This window comes from Gouania willdenowi, chromosome 18, assembly GCF_900634775.1.
Source record: "Gouania willdenowi chromosome 18, fGouWil2.1, whole genome shotgun sequence".
Taxonomy (NCBI): Eukaryota; Metazoa; Chordata; class Actinopteri; order Blenniiformes; family Gobiesocidae; genus Gouania; species Gouania willdenowi.
This window is the reverse complement of record NC_041061.1, coordinates 23,057,553-23,073,478: the sequence shown is the minus strand read 5'-3', so window position 1 is coordinate 23,073,478 and position 15,926 is coordinate 23,057,553. Positions and strand designations below refer to the sequence as shown.

Here is a 15,926-nt window from a genome sequence, read left to right as displayed (position 1 = left end):
ATAAATAAAGTTTAGTTGAGTGTTGTGTTGTGAATTGGTGCTATATAAATAAAGATTGATTGATTAGTGAAGTTAAGCATTTGTAGTTTTAAACATATTGAAGGTGTTTTTTTACTAACTTTTTGTGTGAGGTTCTTCTTCCCCTGCAGCATCCATTACACTTACATGCAAATGAACAATCAAAGTAGGCAATGACGTAATTTCCCCTGTGCTGAAGGCCTCAAAACCTGCCACTAACACCTACATTGAACAACACTAACCATAAACACATGCACTTGATAAGCACCCCTGCAGTAAGAAATGTTGAATGCTAAAAATTTTTTGTACAAATGTATGTGTCTTTTATCAGATTGTACCCTAACCACCGCTGCAGCCAAAGTCTCACTCTGAACTGAATTCAAAACTTGAGAGCCCTGGAGATGGAATATTGTGTCTTTCCTTGAGTTTTAACCTGTTTTGGCTGAAGGCTCTTTGTGTTTATAAAGTCTTTACACTGGCTCCCAGTCAGCCTCAGAATAGACTTTAAAGTTCTGCTGCTGGTGTATAAATCTGTGAATGGGTTTGGTCCAGAATACATCAGTGACATGTTAGTCAGGTTTGAACCCAGCAGGTCTCTCAGATCTATGGACACAGGTCAGATAGTGGAGCCCAGAGCTCACAGTAAACATGGTGATGCTGCTTTTAGTTGTTATGCTGCAAAGAAGTGGAACAAACTGCCAGCAGAGTTGAAGTCAGCATCCAATGTGAACATTTTTAAATCATACTGCGTATGACTGAGAGAGAGATCTTTGGTCATGTTGTTGTCATGTGTTTGTTGATGATTTTACTGATGATTTTAATTGATTTTACTGATGATTTTAATTGATTTTATTGGTGATTTTAATTGATTTTTACTGGTGATTTTAATTGATTTTACTGGTGATTTTAATTGTTAGTATGGATTTTAAACAATTGAATGTTTTATCATGTAAAGCACATTGAGTTGCCTTGTGTATGAAATGCGCTATACAAATAAATTTGCCTTGAGAGGCACAGATGCCAGTAACTTAGTTACTTAGTAATGCATTACTCTAATATGTCCACCATAACTAATGGACAGCGGAGCATGGAAGATGTTCTGTTGTTACACATCCAGTGGAAATCTGGTGTTTATCGTTGTGGTTTGTTCAGGACAGACATTATTGGACAACAAACATAGTGATGGTCATGTGAGTTATTTTATTTACACATTATTAGACACATTTTCAGGCATTTTATTTCTTACATTCAGGATAGTTTATACGAGTAAAACAGTCATTGAGAGCAGTGCTAAGGGTGTTACACCTTTTTCTAAGCTGTTGCAAGACAAACAGAAAGAAAGGCTCAGCACAACTAAGAGCTGGACATTGTGAAGCCTATTTTAATTATTATTATTTATTAATCAGTTTTTCCTACAGACACACAAACTGGTGTGACATAATAAAGTTTAAATGACAAAATATGACAGACAAATGTATTCTGCACTGAAATAAAAGTTGTTACTTTGAACTTAAAGCTGCTGGCGACAATTCCTAGCATTTTAAAAACTGAACCTGTATTTCATTCCAAAGTTGTTCTCGTCCTCTACTGATGCCAGTGTGACCCCAAACACACTAACAAAGCAATTCCCCTTACATTTCTGTTTTTTTTTCACGGATTGAAAGTTGTGCCAAAATCTTGAGGAGTGACGTCATATCACACCATAAACAAACCGGAATAAAAATAACATCAAGCGAATCACAGTTTGGCTAAAAAACACAAGATATCACAGTAAAAATTAAGTCAAAATGCTTCTTAAATATAAGAAATGTAACTTTAAACTTCAGTCTAACTTTGTATCGTAGAATATTATTGAAGATGCAGCAAAGTTGCTCTGTGTCAAGTTTAGGCTATCCTTGATGGAATCTGTCATTAAATCTTTCCACTTTGTTTCCCTGAAGTCACAAGCATTATCTTTGGAAATGCAGAAAATCTAAATAGCACAATTGAAATGGAAACACCTGACTTTCGAAAAAACACTCAAAAATTGCTCAAAAGTTTTGACGCTTTCATGAGGAGGAATTTCAAACATTTAAATATTAAAATGTGTCGCAAAAGTGCCACTTTTTCTGCAATTACATGTGACGTAATCGGTCACATGACCACTGCTCTCTGAGAAAACATGATGCGGTACTAGTCTCCAGCCCAAAACAACGTTAAATGGAAACGCGTTCAAAGCACAATTATACTTTGTCGACATTTAGAAATATTGCTTTTACTTTGCGAAAATCTGTAATGGAAACACAGTTATATTTACATACTTTGTGTCTTTATCTGTGTTAAAAGAGGTGATAAGGAGAGCCAGCAGCAGCTTTAAGGATAATCTTTGTGGTTTCTTTTTCCACAGTGTTAGATAACAAAGTAAAATGCATCAAAGTCTATCTGTGATCAACTATTTATAAAGAATAAATATTGCAGAATAAAGTACTAGAACATCTACTTATAGTATCAGTACTTAGTTTCCCTACAGCCTTGATGTAGTTGAGTAGAAAGTGCAGTATTTGTTGTTAAAGTTTCAAACTAAAGTATGACTACAGCACTTAAACATCATCTCCATTACAGTCTTCAGGACCATTACTGTCCACAACTGTATGAAGCTTTTTGAAGACCTTCCCATCTTGTGGGTTTCTCCACTTCAGGGTGACTTTTCTCTCTACTTTCGACTTCAGTCTTTCTTCAAGCTGGAAAACAGTTTGTCTGAGATTGTTACACAATTCAAAATCATTTCACACACAACTTTAGGGTTCAAATGTTTTCCTTTAGAGTTGAGTTAAGAACATTAGTTTGTTGCTCATCTCCTGAGGTCTGTCAGCCTTTTTCTGCCTCCTTCAGTCATTCAGAATGATTTCTGCTCTGTATTTTCTAACAACTTTAGACACAAAATCACTGAATGACTCTGGATGAACATGATTTAAACTTCTAGATTTTTATGGAAAGATTTACGAGCTACTACTCAGACTCTAAAAGAACTTTATAATGATATTTGTCTAATCTTGCACTACCCCAAAACCAATCCCCCTAAAACACAAACAATGACAATGCATATACAAAATGTGAGGAGAGTTTTCCAGTTGTGAGTTACATGAAAATGTTAGCAAGAGCCAAAAGATCAGATCATAAAACACTGAGACTATAACAGCTGAAAACCCCACACTTTTAAAGTGCCTTGAACTTGACACCTCTTCTGTTATTTCATTGGCTGGCCTAATACCTTTTTCTGCAGACTCTCCTTACTCAGCACTTCTAATGGTCTGTTCAGCCCCTGCATTGGGCAATTTCTGAACTTTACACACGATCACAGAGAGGTAACAAAGTTGAAACGCTGAAGGTTGCTTTTTTAAACAATGGCCACGGTTACATGATGCTTTTTTTAATTGTGAATCATTTATTCTGAATTAAATAATACAGAATTCAAGTGTTCTGCTTCGTGTTTACATGGAAATAGTAATTCCGAATTGAGGTTTACATGGAAAACATGTTTAATCGCCTTCATTCAATTCTGCTTCAGGCCTGTGGTTTGGGAAGGCTTCTGATTGGACAGGGGCCGAACATAACGTATTCACGTCTACCGGAAAAAAATAAAAACAAACCCTTTCTTTTCGGCTACAACAGAGAAAGACCACTTAATAGCTACTATTTTCACTTTTATTTTGACTGTTTTGAAGCAACAGCTTGACAATAACACACTGCTTTACTTTCGTCAGCTGAGCAGGAGAAGTGAGATAGAGTACCAGAGAATAGAGGCAGAAGACCATACTGTAGCCAATCAAAGCCAGGAGTTTGTGCAATGGCTGCTCTACCTCCACTCTACAGGATTTTGAGTAGAAGGAGAACTTTCAATGACCCGCACGACATTTGTGAAGCTATGTGGCCTGATGTAATGCTTCATGTTGCCCAATGAAGCTTCTGCCATTTTCTGATGTGTGTGTGTGTGTGTGTGTGTGTGTGTGTGTATGTGTGTGTGTGTGTCTGTGTCTGTGTCTTTGTATGTCTGTGTGTGTGTAATATGTCCATCCATCCACTCTTTTCATTATATCCATAACATCTAAGGCTCTTAAATAATCTCGGCTCGAGTCCAACGCTTACTTCGGGCGGCCATCCTGGATTATGTGCTCGTCAGCACGTCTTCGTGACAGGATGAGCATGGCAGAACGACCAGTATTATTTAAAGCGGAACAAAACGTATACAAGATCGAGGAATTATTCAATTCGGAATTAAAATCAGAACAAACCAACCGCCTACTTCGGATTGGCCTTTTTAGTTAGGAATTAGGTGTTTACAAGGGAATTAATAATCTTTTTAAAGAGGATTACATTTTTATTCTGGATTAAAGGGGAATTAAAACTCTCATGTAAACGTAGCCATTGAAAAAAAATCATATACCCTTAGAACAATCTCTTTCTAAAATTGATAGTAAAATATAAACTAATTGTCCTATAGGGCATTTTGAATGACTTTAAATGTAAAGACACATATAAATCATACTAATTGTCAGAAATAATTTTGAGTTATTTACAGATTCTGAAAGTGTGGTTTCTAAGCTTTCCATTGATGTCACACACTTAGAAATCTATTAATATTTGAAGAAGTTATGGCTGTTTGAATGTTCTTCTTCAAAGATGAAACATTTTTGTCACCTCTCGGAGCAGCCAGCTGAAGGGCTAAGGGGTTACTTTGCAGTACCCCACCCCCAGCAACATTTGTCAATAGCTGTTTTCAATTAATACCTTTGCCTTCAGTTTAGTTTTAAATTGAAACATGGCGTTGATTCAGAATCATAGTGTGATTACCTGTACGAAAACATTACCTGTGAAAAGTGATTCCACAGAAAAGATAATAAGATAATAAAACCAGCATTTTCAAAATATTTAAGCATCTTGTGTACTAAAAAAGTTTGGAAGATTCAGTGAATAATTCTCCACCTCTTACCAATACCCTGTAGATGTACATGCACCAAGATGGCAGCACTTTCAGCATGTCCCTCCACAGCCAATGAGGCGTCTATTCATGGCTCCAGAGCCACATATTGCCAACCCTGACCTAGGGTCACCTTGTAGTTTGCCTTTATAGCAGGTGTATACATTTCAGATTGGTGTCATTAAGCTATAATGGTCACCTTTGCCAGCCCTCACATGAAGACATGATCTGTCTGATTCAAGCCTTGTGTTATTATAAAAAACCTTAAAATTGGCCTTTGAAAGTTTGGGATTCACCTTTTTGAGGAGGTCCTTTTTCACTGCTGGGTCATTGAGGTCCAAGGCAGAATTCCCAGAAGTTATCTTAAGCTGCAGTCTATATGCTGCTCATCAGAAAAAAGAAAAAGCTTTAATTAGTGTTCGTAGTAATGCCATTAATTGTAATGCTGTATTTTAACATTTATTTTCTTAAAATACAAACAAATCGGAATATATTGGCCTGCATCTAAAATTTCTTACATGATATATAGTTTTTATTGGATTTATTGAGTTTTTTAAAAATCTTTTTATTGTTATTATTATTATTTGTATTCAGTTGAAGAGCATTCTAAATTTAAAGGTTGAAATCTCCATAATCCATTGGTTAATAATGAATGGGCCAGTTTTTTCTCATACCTGTTGCTGATTAATGTTTTCTGTTAGAGTAATATCACATGATCAAGTCTTTTCTATTAATCCTCCCTACAAAATAAGTAATAACAGTGGGTACAATCAATATCATCCAATATGCAAGGTTACAATCAGTGTTAATTATGACAGCAAATGTTTTATTTAGTTTTATTTATAGTCTTTGGGCTAAAATGCAACATAGTTTCAGTCAAAATGAAGTTATCAGGATTATTTTAGATATAGTGTCATGTTCTGTTAGTTAAGTTCAGTTGTTCTGTGTCTTTGTGTATTTTGAGTCTTGTCTGGTGTTAACTCTTGTCTGTGTTTTAGGGATTCCTGCTTGTGGCTCCACCCCTCAGTGATGTCTGTGTGAGTGCTTGGTGATTGAGTAGCTCCCTCATGTTTGCACCCAGGTGTGGCCCATTCCTAATCAGGCCTCCTTCACTATTTAAATGTGTGCTTGGTCACAGTGTGGTTGCTGGTTCGTTGTATTATGTTGTCAGGTTTGTGGTCTCCCTTCGTGTGCAGTGTGTCTGGTCTTGCTCCCTGTTCCTGCTCCCCTCCTGTTTTTGGATTTAAGTTTTGATTTTGATTTTGAGAATAAACATGGACTGGTTCCAAGAACGTTATGCGTCTATCCTGCCTCCGTCTCTCCTTGCATTTGGGTCCACACCCACAGCAAACCGTGACAGAACGAACCAGCCACAAGTGGATCCAGCGGAGACAGATTTGGCTGAGATGGACATGGCCGAAAGGACTGCCTACTGGCAGAGCTACCTGCTGGAGGCAAGGGAAGATTTGTTGTATGGATGGGAGGACGAGCCTGTTAGGGATCCCTACTGGGGAACTCGACTGGCTTTGGGAGGACCCCGGAGCCTACAACGAGGTAAAGGTCGGTCGAGAAGGAAGGGTCAGCCCCGCCAGTCTCCTAGCTCCCAGGCTAGCGTCCCTGTTTTACCTAGCTCTCAGGCTAGCGTTCCTGTGTCTCCTAGCTCCCAGGCTAGCGTTCCTGTGTCTCCTAGCTCCCAGGCTAGCGTTCCTGTGTCTCCTAGCTCCCAGGCTAGCGTTCCTGTGTCTCTTAGCTCCCAGGCTAGCGTTCCTGTGTCTCTTAGCTCCCAGGCTAGCGTTCCTGTGTCTCTTAGCTCCCAGGCTAGCGTTCCTGTGTCTCTTAGCTCCCAGGCTAGCGTTCCTGTGTCTCTTAGCTCCCAGGCTAGCGTTCCTGTGTCTCTTAGCTCCCAGGCTAGCGTTCCTGTGTCTCTTAGCTCCCAGGCTAGCGTTCCTGTGTCTCTTAGCTCCCAGGCTAGCGTTCCTGTGTCTCTTAGCTCCCAGGCTAGCGTTCCTGTGTCTCCTAGCCGTCAGGCTAGCGTTCCTGTGTCTCCTAGCCGTCAGGCTAGCGTTCCTGTGTCTCCTAGCCGTCAGGCTAGCGTTCCTGTGTCCCCTAGCCGTCAGGCTAGCGTTCCAGTCCCGGCTCCACGCACCCGGCCGCCGCCTGCCCTGCCGCCAGTCCCGGCTCCACGCACCCGGCCGCCGCCTGCCCTGCCGCCAGTCCCGGCTCCACGCACCCGGCCGCCGCCTGCCCTGCCGCCAGTCCCGGCTCCACGCACCCGGCCGCCGCCTGCCCTGCCGCCAGTCCCGGCTCCACGCACCCGGCCGCCGCCTGCCCTGCCGCCAGTCCCGGCTCCACGCACCCGGCCGCCGCCCGCCCTGCCGCCAGTCCCGGCTCCACGCACCCGGCCGCCGCCCGCCCTGCCGCCAGTCCCGGCTCCACGCACCCGGCCGCCGCCCGCCCTGCCGCCAGTCCCGGCTCCCCGCACCAGGCCGCCAACGTCGCCGCCAGTGCCGGCTCCCCGCACCAGGCCGCCAACGTCGCCGCCAGTGCCGGCTCCCCGCACCAGGCCGCCAACGTCGCCGCCAGTGCCGGCTCCCCGCACCAGGCCGCCAACGTCGCCGCCAGTGCCGGCTCCCCGCACCAGGCCGCCAACGTCGCCGCCAGTGCCGGCTCCCCGCACCAGGCCGCCAACGTCGCCGCCAGTGCCGGCTCCCCGCACCAGGCCGCCAACGTCGCCGCCAGTGCCGGCTCCCCGCACCAGGCCGCCAACGTCGCCGCCAGTGCCGGCTCCCCGCACCAGGCCGCCAACTCCCAGCGCGCCTGTCCCATCTGAGCCCTCTTCGCCGGAGGTCTTCCCGCCTGTCCCGTCTGAGCCCTCTTCGCCGGAGGTCTTCCCGCCTGTCCCGTCTGAGCCCGGCCTGCCGGAGGTCTTCCCGCCTGCCTCGTCTGAGCGCTCTTCGCCAGAGGTCTTCCCGTCTGCTTCGCCGGCTCCGCCTCATGGGAGGCCGCCGGACTCCTGGTCCCCTGCTTCGCCGGCTCCGCCTCATGGGAGGCCGCCGGACTCCTGGTCCCCTGCTTCGCCGGCTCCGCCTCATGGGAGGCCGCCGGACTCCTGGTCCCCTGCCTCGCCGGCTCCGCCTCATGGGAGGCCGCCGGACTCCTGGTCCCCTGCCTCGCCGGCTCCGCCTCATGGGAGGCCGCCGGACTCCTGGTCCCCTGCCTCGCCGGCTCCGTCTCATGGGAGGCCGCCGGAACTGTTTTGACCCTCCTCCGGGTCCCCCGTCCACCCACCCTGGTTTGGTGTTTGGGTGGTTAGATTTTTTTTGTTTAGAGAGCGTTTGGAACCCGCTCCTTAAAGGGGGGGTTATGTCATGTTCTGTTAGTTAAGTTCAGTTGTTCTGTGTCTTTGTGTATTTTGAGTCTTGTCTGGTGTTAACTCTTGTCTGTGTTTTAGGGATTCCTGCTTGTGGCTCCACCCCTCAGTGATGTCTGTGTGAGTGCTTGGTGATTGAGTAGCTCCCTCATGTTTGCACCCAGGTGTGGCCCATTCCTAATCAGGCCTCCTTCACTATTTAAATGTGTGCTTGGTCACAGTGTGGTTGCTGGTTCGTTGTATTATGTTGTCAGGTTTGTGGTCTCCCTTCGTGTGCAGTGTGTCTGGTCTTGCTCCCTGTTCCTGCTCCCCTCCTGTTTTTGGATTTAAGTTTTGATTTTGATTTTGAGAATAAACATGGACTGGTTCCAAGAACGTTATGCGTCTATCCTGCCTCCGTCTCTCCTTGCATTTGGGTCCACACCCACAGCAAACCGTGACATATAGTTTGAGTCAATAAATGATATTAAGATTTTAGTCGACTAAATCTGTTACAGAAATAATAGAGCTAAATATAAAGCTTAGGAGTTTATACATTTTTTCAAGTTTCAGTTGTCATTGATCAACCTGATTTAATGTTTTTAAATTCAATGACGTATTTGATGTGATCAATGCGTAAAACAATATAATCACATGAGTTCTGATTGAATTTCGTTCCATGTGATGAAATTATTGTTACATTTTTATAAACTAACAAAAATATTGATACACTTTAATGTAGTTTTTGTTCACATGTATTTATTTTAGTTAGCCATAGTCTAGTTTTTGACATTTGGGCGACCGGGTCTCAGGTAGTAGAGGGGTCAGCTTCTGATTGAGAGGTTGAAGGTTCGATTCCAGTCTCACAAAGTGTCCTTGGGCAAGAACTGAACCCTAAGTTGCTCCCAGTGGTCGACTAGTGCCTTGCATAGCAGCTCAGTCCTATTGGTGTGTGAATGGGTGAATTCCCTGATATTGTGAAGCGCTTTGAGACTACTCCAGAGTGGTGATAAAGCGCTATATTAATCAAGTCCATTTACCATTGTCATTTTAAAAAATGTAGTCGACAAAAACTATGATTAAAACTTTAGTTGTATCATACAAGAAGTAAATAGTTGTATCAGTTGTACACCTATCTTCTGTGTTTGTTTTGCAATTATTTATATCTAGTTTTAAAAGTGGCACAATCTCTTTTATGTACTGTGTCTGGAATGTTTTAGGTTCAAACCCTCTTTGGGTTCTATTTTCTATGAGTTTCCATTTTGTCAGTGAACCTGGTTTTATTTAGTTTTCAGTTATTTTTTTGGTATTTAGTTGGTTGTCTGTGTGTGTGGTTCATGTCTGTGTGTTTCCACACACCCTGTTTTGTTAAGTAGACTGTGTTTGTGTTTAGTCCCTTGTGTTTCCACTCAGGTGGGCCGTGTGTACTGATTGTTTTCCCTCACCAATTAAAGAAGTGTTTGCACTCGTCATGTTTACTGCATTGTGATAGGATTGTCATCAATGTCAATTAGTCAGTTATTTAGGTAGCTTTGGTTTCTACTTTTCCTCATGTTTGCTTTGTAAATTGATTAGTTTCGGTTTTATTAATAGAAGGACTTCTGTTTAGACACCACTTCCTCTTTTATATCCACGTCTAGATTGTCCAACATCTTCCCAATAATAGTTCCTCCTTTTCACTAATAATTTTTTGGATTAGGGTAAAAAATGTTAGGCAGTATTTGCCTAATTTATAAAACACTTTTCTCAGTTTCATTTCATGATTATCATTATCCCACTAACCATGAGGTATACTGTAGCAGACAAATGGCAGTTTTTCTTCACAGGATAAAAACTTCCATTTTCCCCCCATGGTTGATGAGGTCACAGCACAGATAACTTTCATGGAGTTGAGCTTATTAGCAACACTGTCCCAGTTGTTGAAGGTGAAGTTGCTTCCATCTGACCAGAAAAAGTTTGGAGCTCTGTGTAGCCCAATCCATACCTTTGAGCCCCCTGTCTCACTGTTAATCTTTTCCACCACTTTGATATTTGTCACAGTCACCAGGTCCACATAATTTTCTCGACAGTATTTCTGTGCAACTGGCCAAGTTTCATAAGAATTCACAAAAAAAACGTTGGGATCCAGCTGTGACCCTGTTGAGACAATCATTAGGGTTTTAGAGAGGAGTATTCTTACACTATGATTATATTTTATAGAAATTAAGTTTTGATTTTTCATATTCTCACCATTGTAACAAACAAAACACCGCTTAGCTGAACAAAGCACGTCATACCATACAGATGTTGCTAAAACACAAAACTCATGAGCTGAATGAAAGTTAGGTTGACCATGTCTCCAGTTACTATAGTTAGCACCGACTCCTGAGAATCCATCTGACCATCTCCAGTCGATTGTGCTGTACAGACCCATCCAGACCTCTGAGCTCTGACCATTTGATGTAATGGTGTCTAGAAGCTGGTCGTTCTGCTCTTTGTTTCCAATTGTGGCCAGGTCTGCATAAGTCTGCCTGCAGTAGGTCTGAGCTTCAGTCCAAGTCTTTTGATCAGCAACATAGTGGTACTGTAGGCATGTGGAGGAAGACCACCCTGTGGAGAAATAAACACTTTAATGAATGTGGAAGCACAATGTACATGCAGGGGTTTGAAGAAGTCTGACTTAATGTATGACAACAAAGGACCAAAGTTACTTTAAAGAGTAACTAAACTCCAAAACCAAGTGTCCATGTATAAGTTAGTGTTGTTGATTGATTCTTGTCAATTGGAAGTCCAAAAATCACCAAACACACCACATCACTTGACCACTAAAACACAAATACAAGATTCAGTCAGACGTATATTGATCATCTAAACCTTTAAAGATCCAGTATTTTGCTATATTTCACCTATCTCCATTTGTTCTAAACACCAAAATCTCATAGAATTTGAAGTTTATCTTCCCAAACTTAGCTATTTTCTGGAATTTTAGCCATCTGAAAAGTCACTTTCAGAGCGCTCCCAAAAACAAGCTGCCTATGCATGAGTTGACTTAAACACAAGCACACTACTTGAGCATGTGTTTATCACAGTAGCAGCAGCAGTTAATCATTAACAGTCTTCCTTCCCCTCCTTACCTCACAGGAAGTGTTAATTAAATACGATAGTCTATTATTTTGTCCAACCACTGCGTCGCATTGGGTCACAAACACGTCAGATCAAGGGCAGAGCTATGGGGGGGCTGGGAGGGCGGCAAACCCCCGGCCCGGCCCCGGGGGAGCCCGAATAGGAGGTAGGACATAAAGGAGCCGGGCCCCTTCCACGGCTCAGGGGAGCTGAAGAAGGCGGGCCCTCCATGACTTGTGCCCAGAGGCACCCAGAGTATGAGCTGTCTAACATCATCCATCATGCAGATTTATACAGGTGTTATATTGACCTGCTTTGTGTGACGTATGCATACTAAATTAGGTGCATGAGCACGCAGGCTCAGTGCAAAACAACCACAGGACTGAAGCGATGGTGCACGGGAGCGGATAGTGCTATCTCAGTCTAGATCCAGTAAAAAGTTATCATAAAAATCTGTAAATGGACTGAAATGCAGATGTGGGACAGTGAGGAGGAGACTTAATGTAGAGATGGAAACTCATTCATTGAAACTGATCAGAATACGCAGAAATACATGGAAACATTTGTTAACGGGAGTACAGCAGCCATCCTACCTGCCCGTTCAAGACAGTTATAAACATCTAGAGACATAATGCCTTTAGTTTTTCTTTCGTTCATACAATGGGTTTTTCTATCAGATTTGTATAAATATCTGGCAATTGAACATCGGGCCAGGAACGTACATCTGATGACCACAAGTTTTCAGGAATGCTGCATGGGTCCCACAATCGTTCACCTGTACTTAAAGTGAGTTTCTTTAAAAAGGTGGCCGCATCCTCAGCTTCCTACATACTTGTCATGATTTGGTGGCTCCCCCCTCCTGTGTCCTCTGTTTTCCCCTCCCTCTTGTTCCTGTCTGTCCTTGTTGGTGTGGAGTGGGGAGGAGTCGGCACTGCTGCTGGAGCTCGTTACTCACCTGCAGCTCATCAGCACCTGCAGCTCATCACCACCAACATGCTCCAGTATACAACCTGGTCTTCTCCTCCACTCGACGCCAGATCGTCAGTTATCCTACGTGATAGTGATTCACCTCCAGACTCTGCCCTGCTGCCTCCACGGTTGGCTCCTGGACTGCGACTACCTTCATTTTTGGTCTCAATAAATTCTGTTACATTTTTGACTTGACTGGTCTGATTGGGTGTTTGCTCGGCTTCGTAACAATACTACAAACTATTTATGAGCCTAAACAACGGTTCATTCATTCCCATTTTTCAACCGTCATATATGTAACAACACGGTTTCTGCACAGTGTATGCGCGCGCACGTCAGTCACGTGTCCCGCTCATTCTTCAAGTTAAAACATATTAAAAACCAGTTGAGGAGCACAGTGGGACAGGAGAGACTGAGTGGACTTGCCATGATGTCCATACAGGATGAGAGAGTAAAGAAAATGGACATACAGAGCATCGTGCATGAGTTAATGGAGTGCAAGGCTCATCGTATGCCCTTCAAATAGAGGTGAGTACAAACCTGCGCACGCATGTCTGTCATTTTGAAAAAAAGGTATTAATCTTTCCTTTAATTTTTAGGGTTAGGGTTCGGGTTAGGCTTAGAATTAGGGTTTATCTTGTAAGAAATATTAAGATAGCAAAATACTGACCCAGCTTCTTCCCAGTTGGTGTGTACGTCTTTGGGGCAGTGGTCAGTAGGAAAATAAGGAAAGTAACAGACTGCATACCTGGGGTGATGGGATCTTGTTTAGTGATTAGAGGATAACTATGAATTGGTGCCTTGGTCTCTCTCTGGTAGTTCTGTAATTATTATATTTGTATTAAAATAATTATGTACAATATATATGCATTCTCATCTAAAACCACCATAACACCACTTCATAATTATTAAAAAGAAGCACTCAGGACCTTAATTGCTAAAGGTTCTCATATGTAAAAATGTGCTAATTTAACTGCAGACAAAAACACATGTTAAAGTGGATCACTGCGTCTTTGTTGGAACGTTCAAAATATTGGAAGGATGACGGGAAAATAGATTAATTTATCCCCCAAAATGGATCAGAGTATATCTGATACCAAATCCAGCCCTTATAAGGTGGCTTACGTTACCATCTAACACCATACAGACTGATTTCAGATTTGTGATCTCATGTTTATCAGCAAACATTTCTCTTCAACTTAATAGAAAAACATTGTGTGATAGACATAGGACATTTTGTGCTAGGTTGCAGAAAGAACCAGAGATTAGAAAACATTTTATCTGGTAATGTCTCGATTATATTAATTAATTCATCCAGTTCAACACTATCATTCATTGTTACAACAACATGTGATGCTGAAATTACAGGCACATTACAAGCATTTAAGAATAGCAAAAACCCACAAATATTTAGGAGCTTTAAACCATAATCATTATTTTTTTAATGGTACTATTACAGCCTTCTCCTTTTTTAATATTCTTCAACATTTATGAGATTTCAGAAAATAAATTTTATCTTCAAACTTTAACAGCAAGATAGCTCCAACTTGTTGCCAAACCCACAGGTCCAGTAGAACAAACTTGTTTACAATAGTTTTCCTCAAAAGCTGTCATTCAGTCTGTAAGCCTTTTAAATAGTTATAGTCAGTTATAATAACTGCTTATTGTTTTTGCCACTTTTAGGTCTTCATATCATAACTTTCTGAACCAAATAATTGACTACTAACCTGAAAGACACATGAGAGCCAGTAAGATCCTCGCCATCCTGAGCTGCTCAGTGGATTGTTTCACTCTAGATTGTGTATATATTAGGGCACAATTTAAACAAATTTGCTACTTGTTTTTTCTTGTTGCCCAAGGTCACCTTTAAACAAGGACGAGCAAAGATTTGTTTATCATGACCTTAATCAAATGAAATGCTAATTCCTCTGTGGTTCACCCTGTGGAAAAGATATTAGTCATTATGTAATTTTCTTCTTGACTGAAAAGTGTCGACCAATAATCTGATCAGACCTTTTTCAGTGCCTCATTTTATCTTCTCTACTGTTGTTGTCAGCAAAGGATTAGTTATTTGAAGGATGTTTATTCTGCTGTTCTGTGTGTGCAGTAAGACATACTGATTCCATAGACAGGATACCAGATGTATGCCATAATTACGTTAGTATACATTATCTGCCGGAGCTAGACAGGCTTGTATTCTGGTTCAAGTACCAATTTGATTGATAAACCGTTTCCTCTGTCATATTGTCCAGAGTAAACTGATTCCCTGTAGGGTAATGAGCAATTTTTGGAGTTATGTCTTTGTTGGAGATATACGGTTCGTTTTCCCTGACCAGGCAGAGTATGCAGTGATCTCACAGGTCTCATTTTTTGTTACTTGTTCACGACTCTGATTGTATTAATAAACTGCCTATTATTTACATATCAGTTGTCCCAAAGACTACTTTCACATCCCCTTTTTGTCATCGTCATCCACACCACAAGATGCAACACCTTTAACTACAGTAGTTAGCTTTAAAAATAACTGTTCTCTGTCTTTGTCACGTTTAGATCTTTTCAGATCAGAACTTTCTTCCAAAAGAGATCCAGATAATTGACTACTAACCGGAAACACACATGAGGGTGAGTAAGATCATTTTCATCCTTATATGTTCAGTGGATTGTTTCACTCTAGATTGTGTAAACATTGGGAAGTGATTTAAACAAATTTGCTACTTGCTTTTTCTTGTTGCCCAAGGTCACCTTGAAAACAAGGATAAGCAAAGATTTGTTTATAATGACCTTAATCAAATAATCCATTTAACTAAGATTTACATGCTGTTCTGAGAAGTAAAAGCAGCGACTCCTAAAACTAGTACTTTATATACATAATAAGATATAATATATACTTATATTGATATATGAAATATTGTAGTTTTCTATATCACCAAAATACAAAACTCCCATAAATCTTGAATCTCGATATATAATTCCTGAATTATAAAACAGCCTAAATAAAAACTTAAATGTGTATATGAAGCACATGTGTTTATTTAATATACTTACAGTTTATATACAAGTCAACACATTGCATATTTACTGTTAATTTCACATTGCTTGTCTTTAAGTTTACATGTTATTTTCATTACATATTTTATTTTAATGTGTCATGCTCACTCATAGGGTTCTCTGGTATTCACTAATGACTTATTAGACACATTTGTTGCACACTTTACTTTCTTTAACACTTTTTGAATGGAGTGTGTATTTATGGTGCTTGTGATTGGCTGATTTTTTTCATGCTGACTTACGTAGTTCCTTCCGCTGTGGGAGACGCTAAAATCTCAGTTATTAATCTAACAGAACGTGTAACTGTGTCCTATCCTGCTGCTCTTTAGGAAGGTACTGTAAGCTCTCTGTCCCATTTCACAACGTATTTACACGAGTTATTTGTTTTTTTGGCCTGTCACGGCAAATTTGCGGTTGACCTCATTTGGAGACATGATTTATTGCTCTGGTTGAATGATGGAGTCCAGGCGAGGCATTGATGAT

At 41.6% G+C, this 15,926-nt stretch overlaps 1 protein-coding gene across 1 annotated transcript; it reads right to left on the bottom strand.

Moving 5' to 3' along the window:
* Positions 1-2,597: 2,597 nt before the first annotated feature.
* Positions 2,598-14,172, bottom strand: LOC114480179 (macrophage mannose receptor 1-like). The gene is made up of 5 exons (XM_028474075.1): positions 14,123-14,172; positions 10,554-10,913; positions 10,107-10,460; positions 5,272-5,357; positions 2,598-2,738 (listed from the first exon to the last, which is right to left on the bottom strand). The coding sequence occupies exons 1-5, from the start codon at positions 14,157-14,159 to the stop codon at positions 2,598-2,600; spliced, it is 978 nt and encodes a 325-aa protein (XP_028329876.1). The 5' UTR covers positions 14,160-14,172.
* Between the last annotated feature and the right edge of the window lie 1,754 nt (positions 14,173-15,926).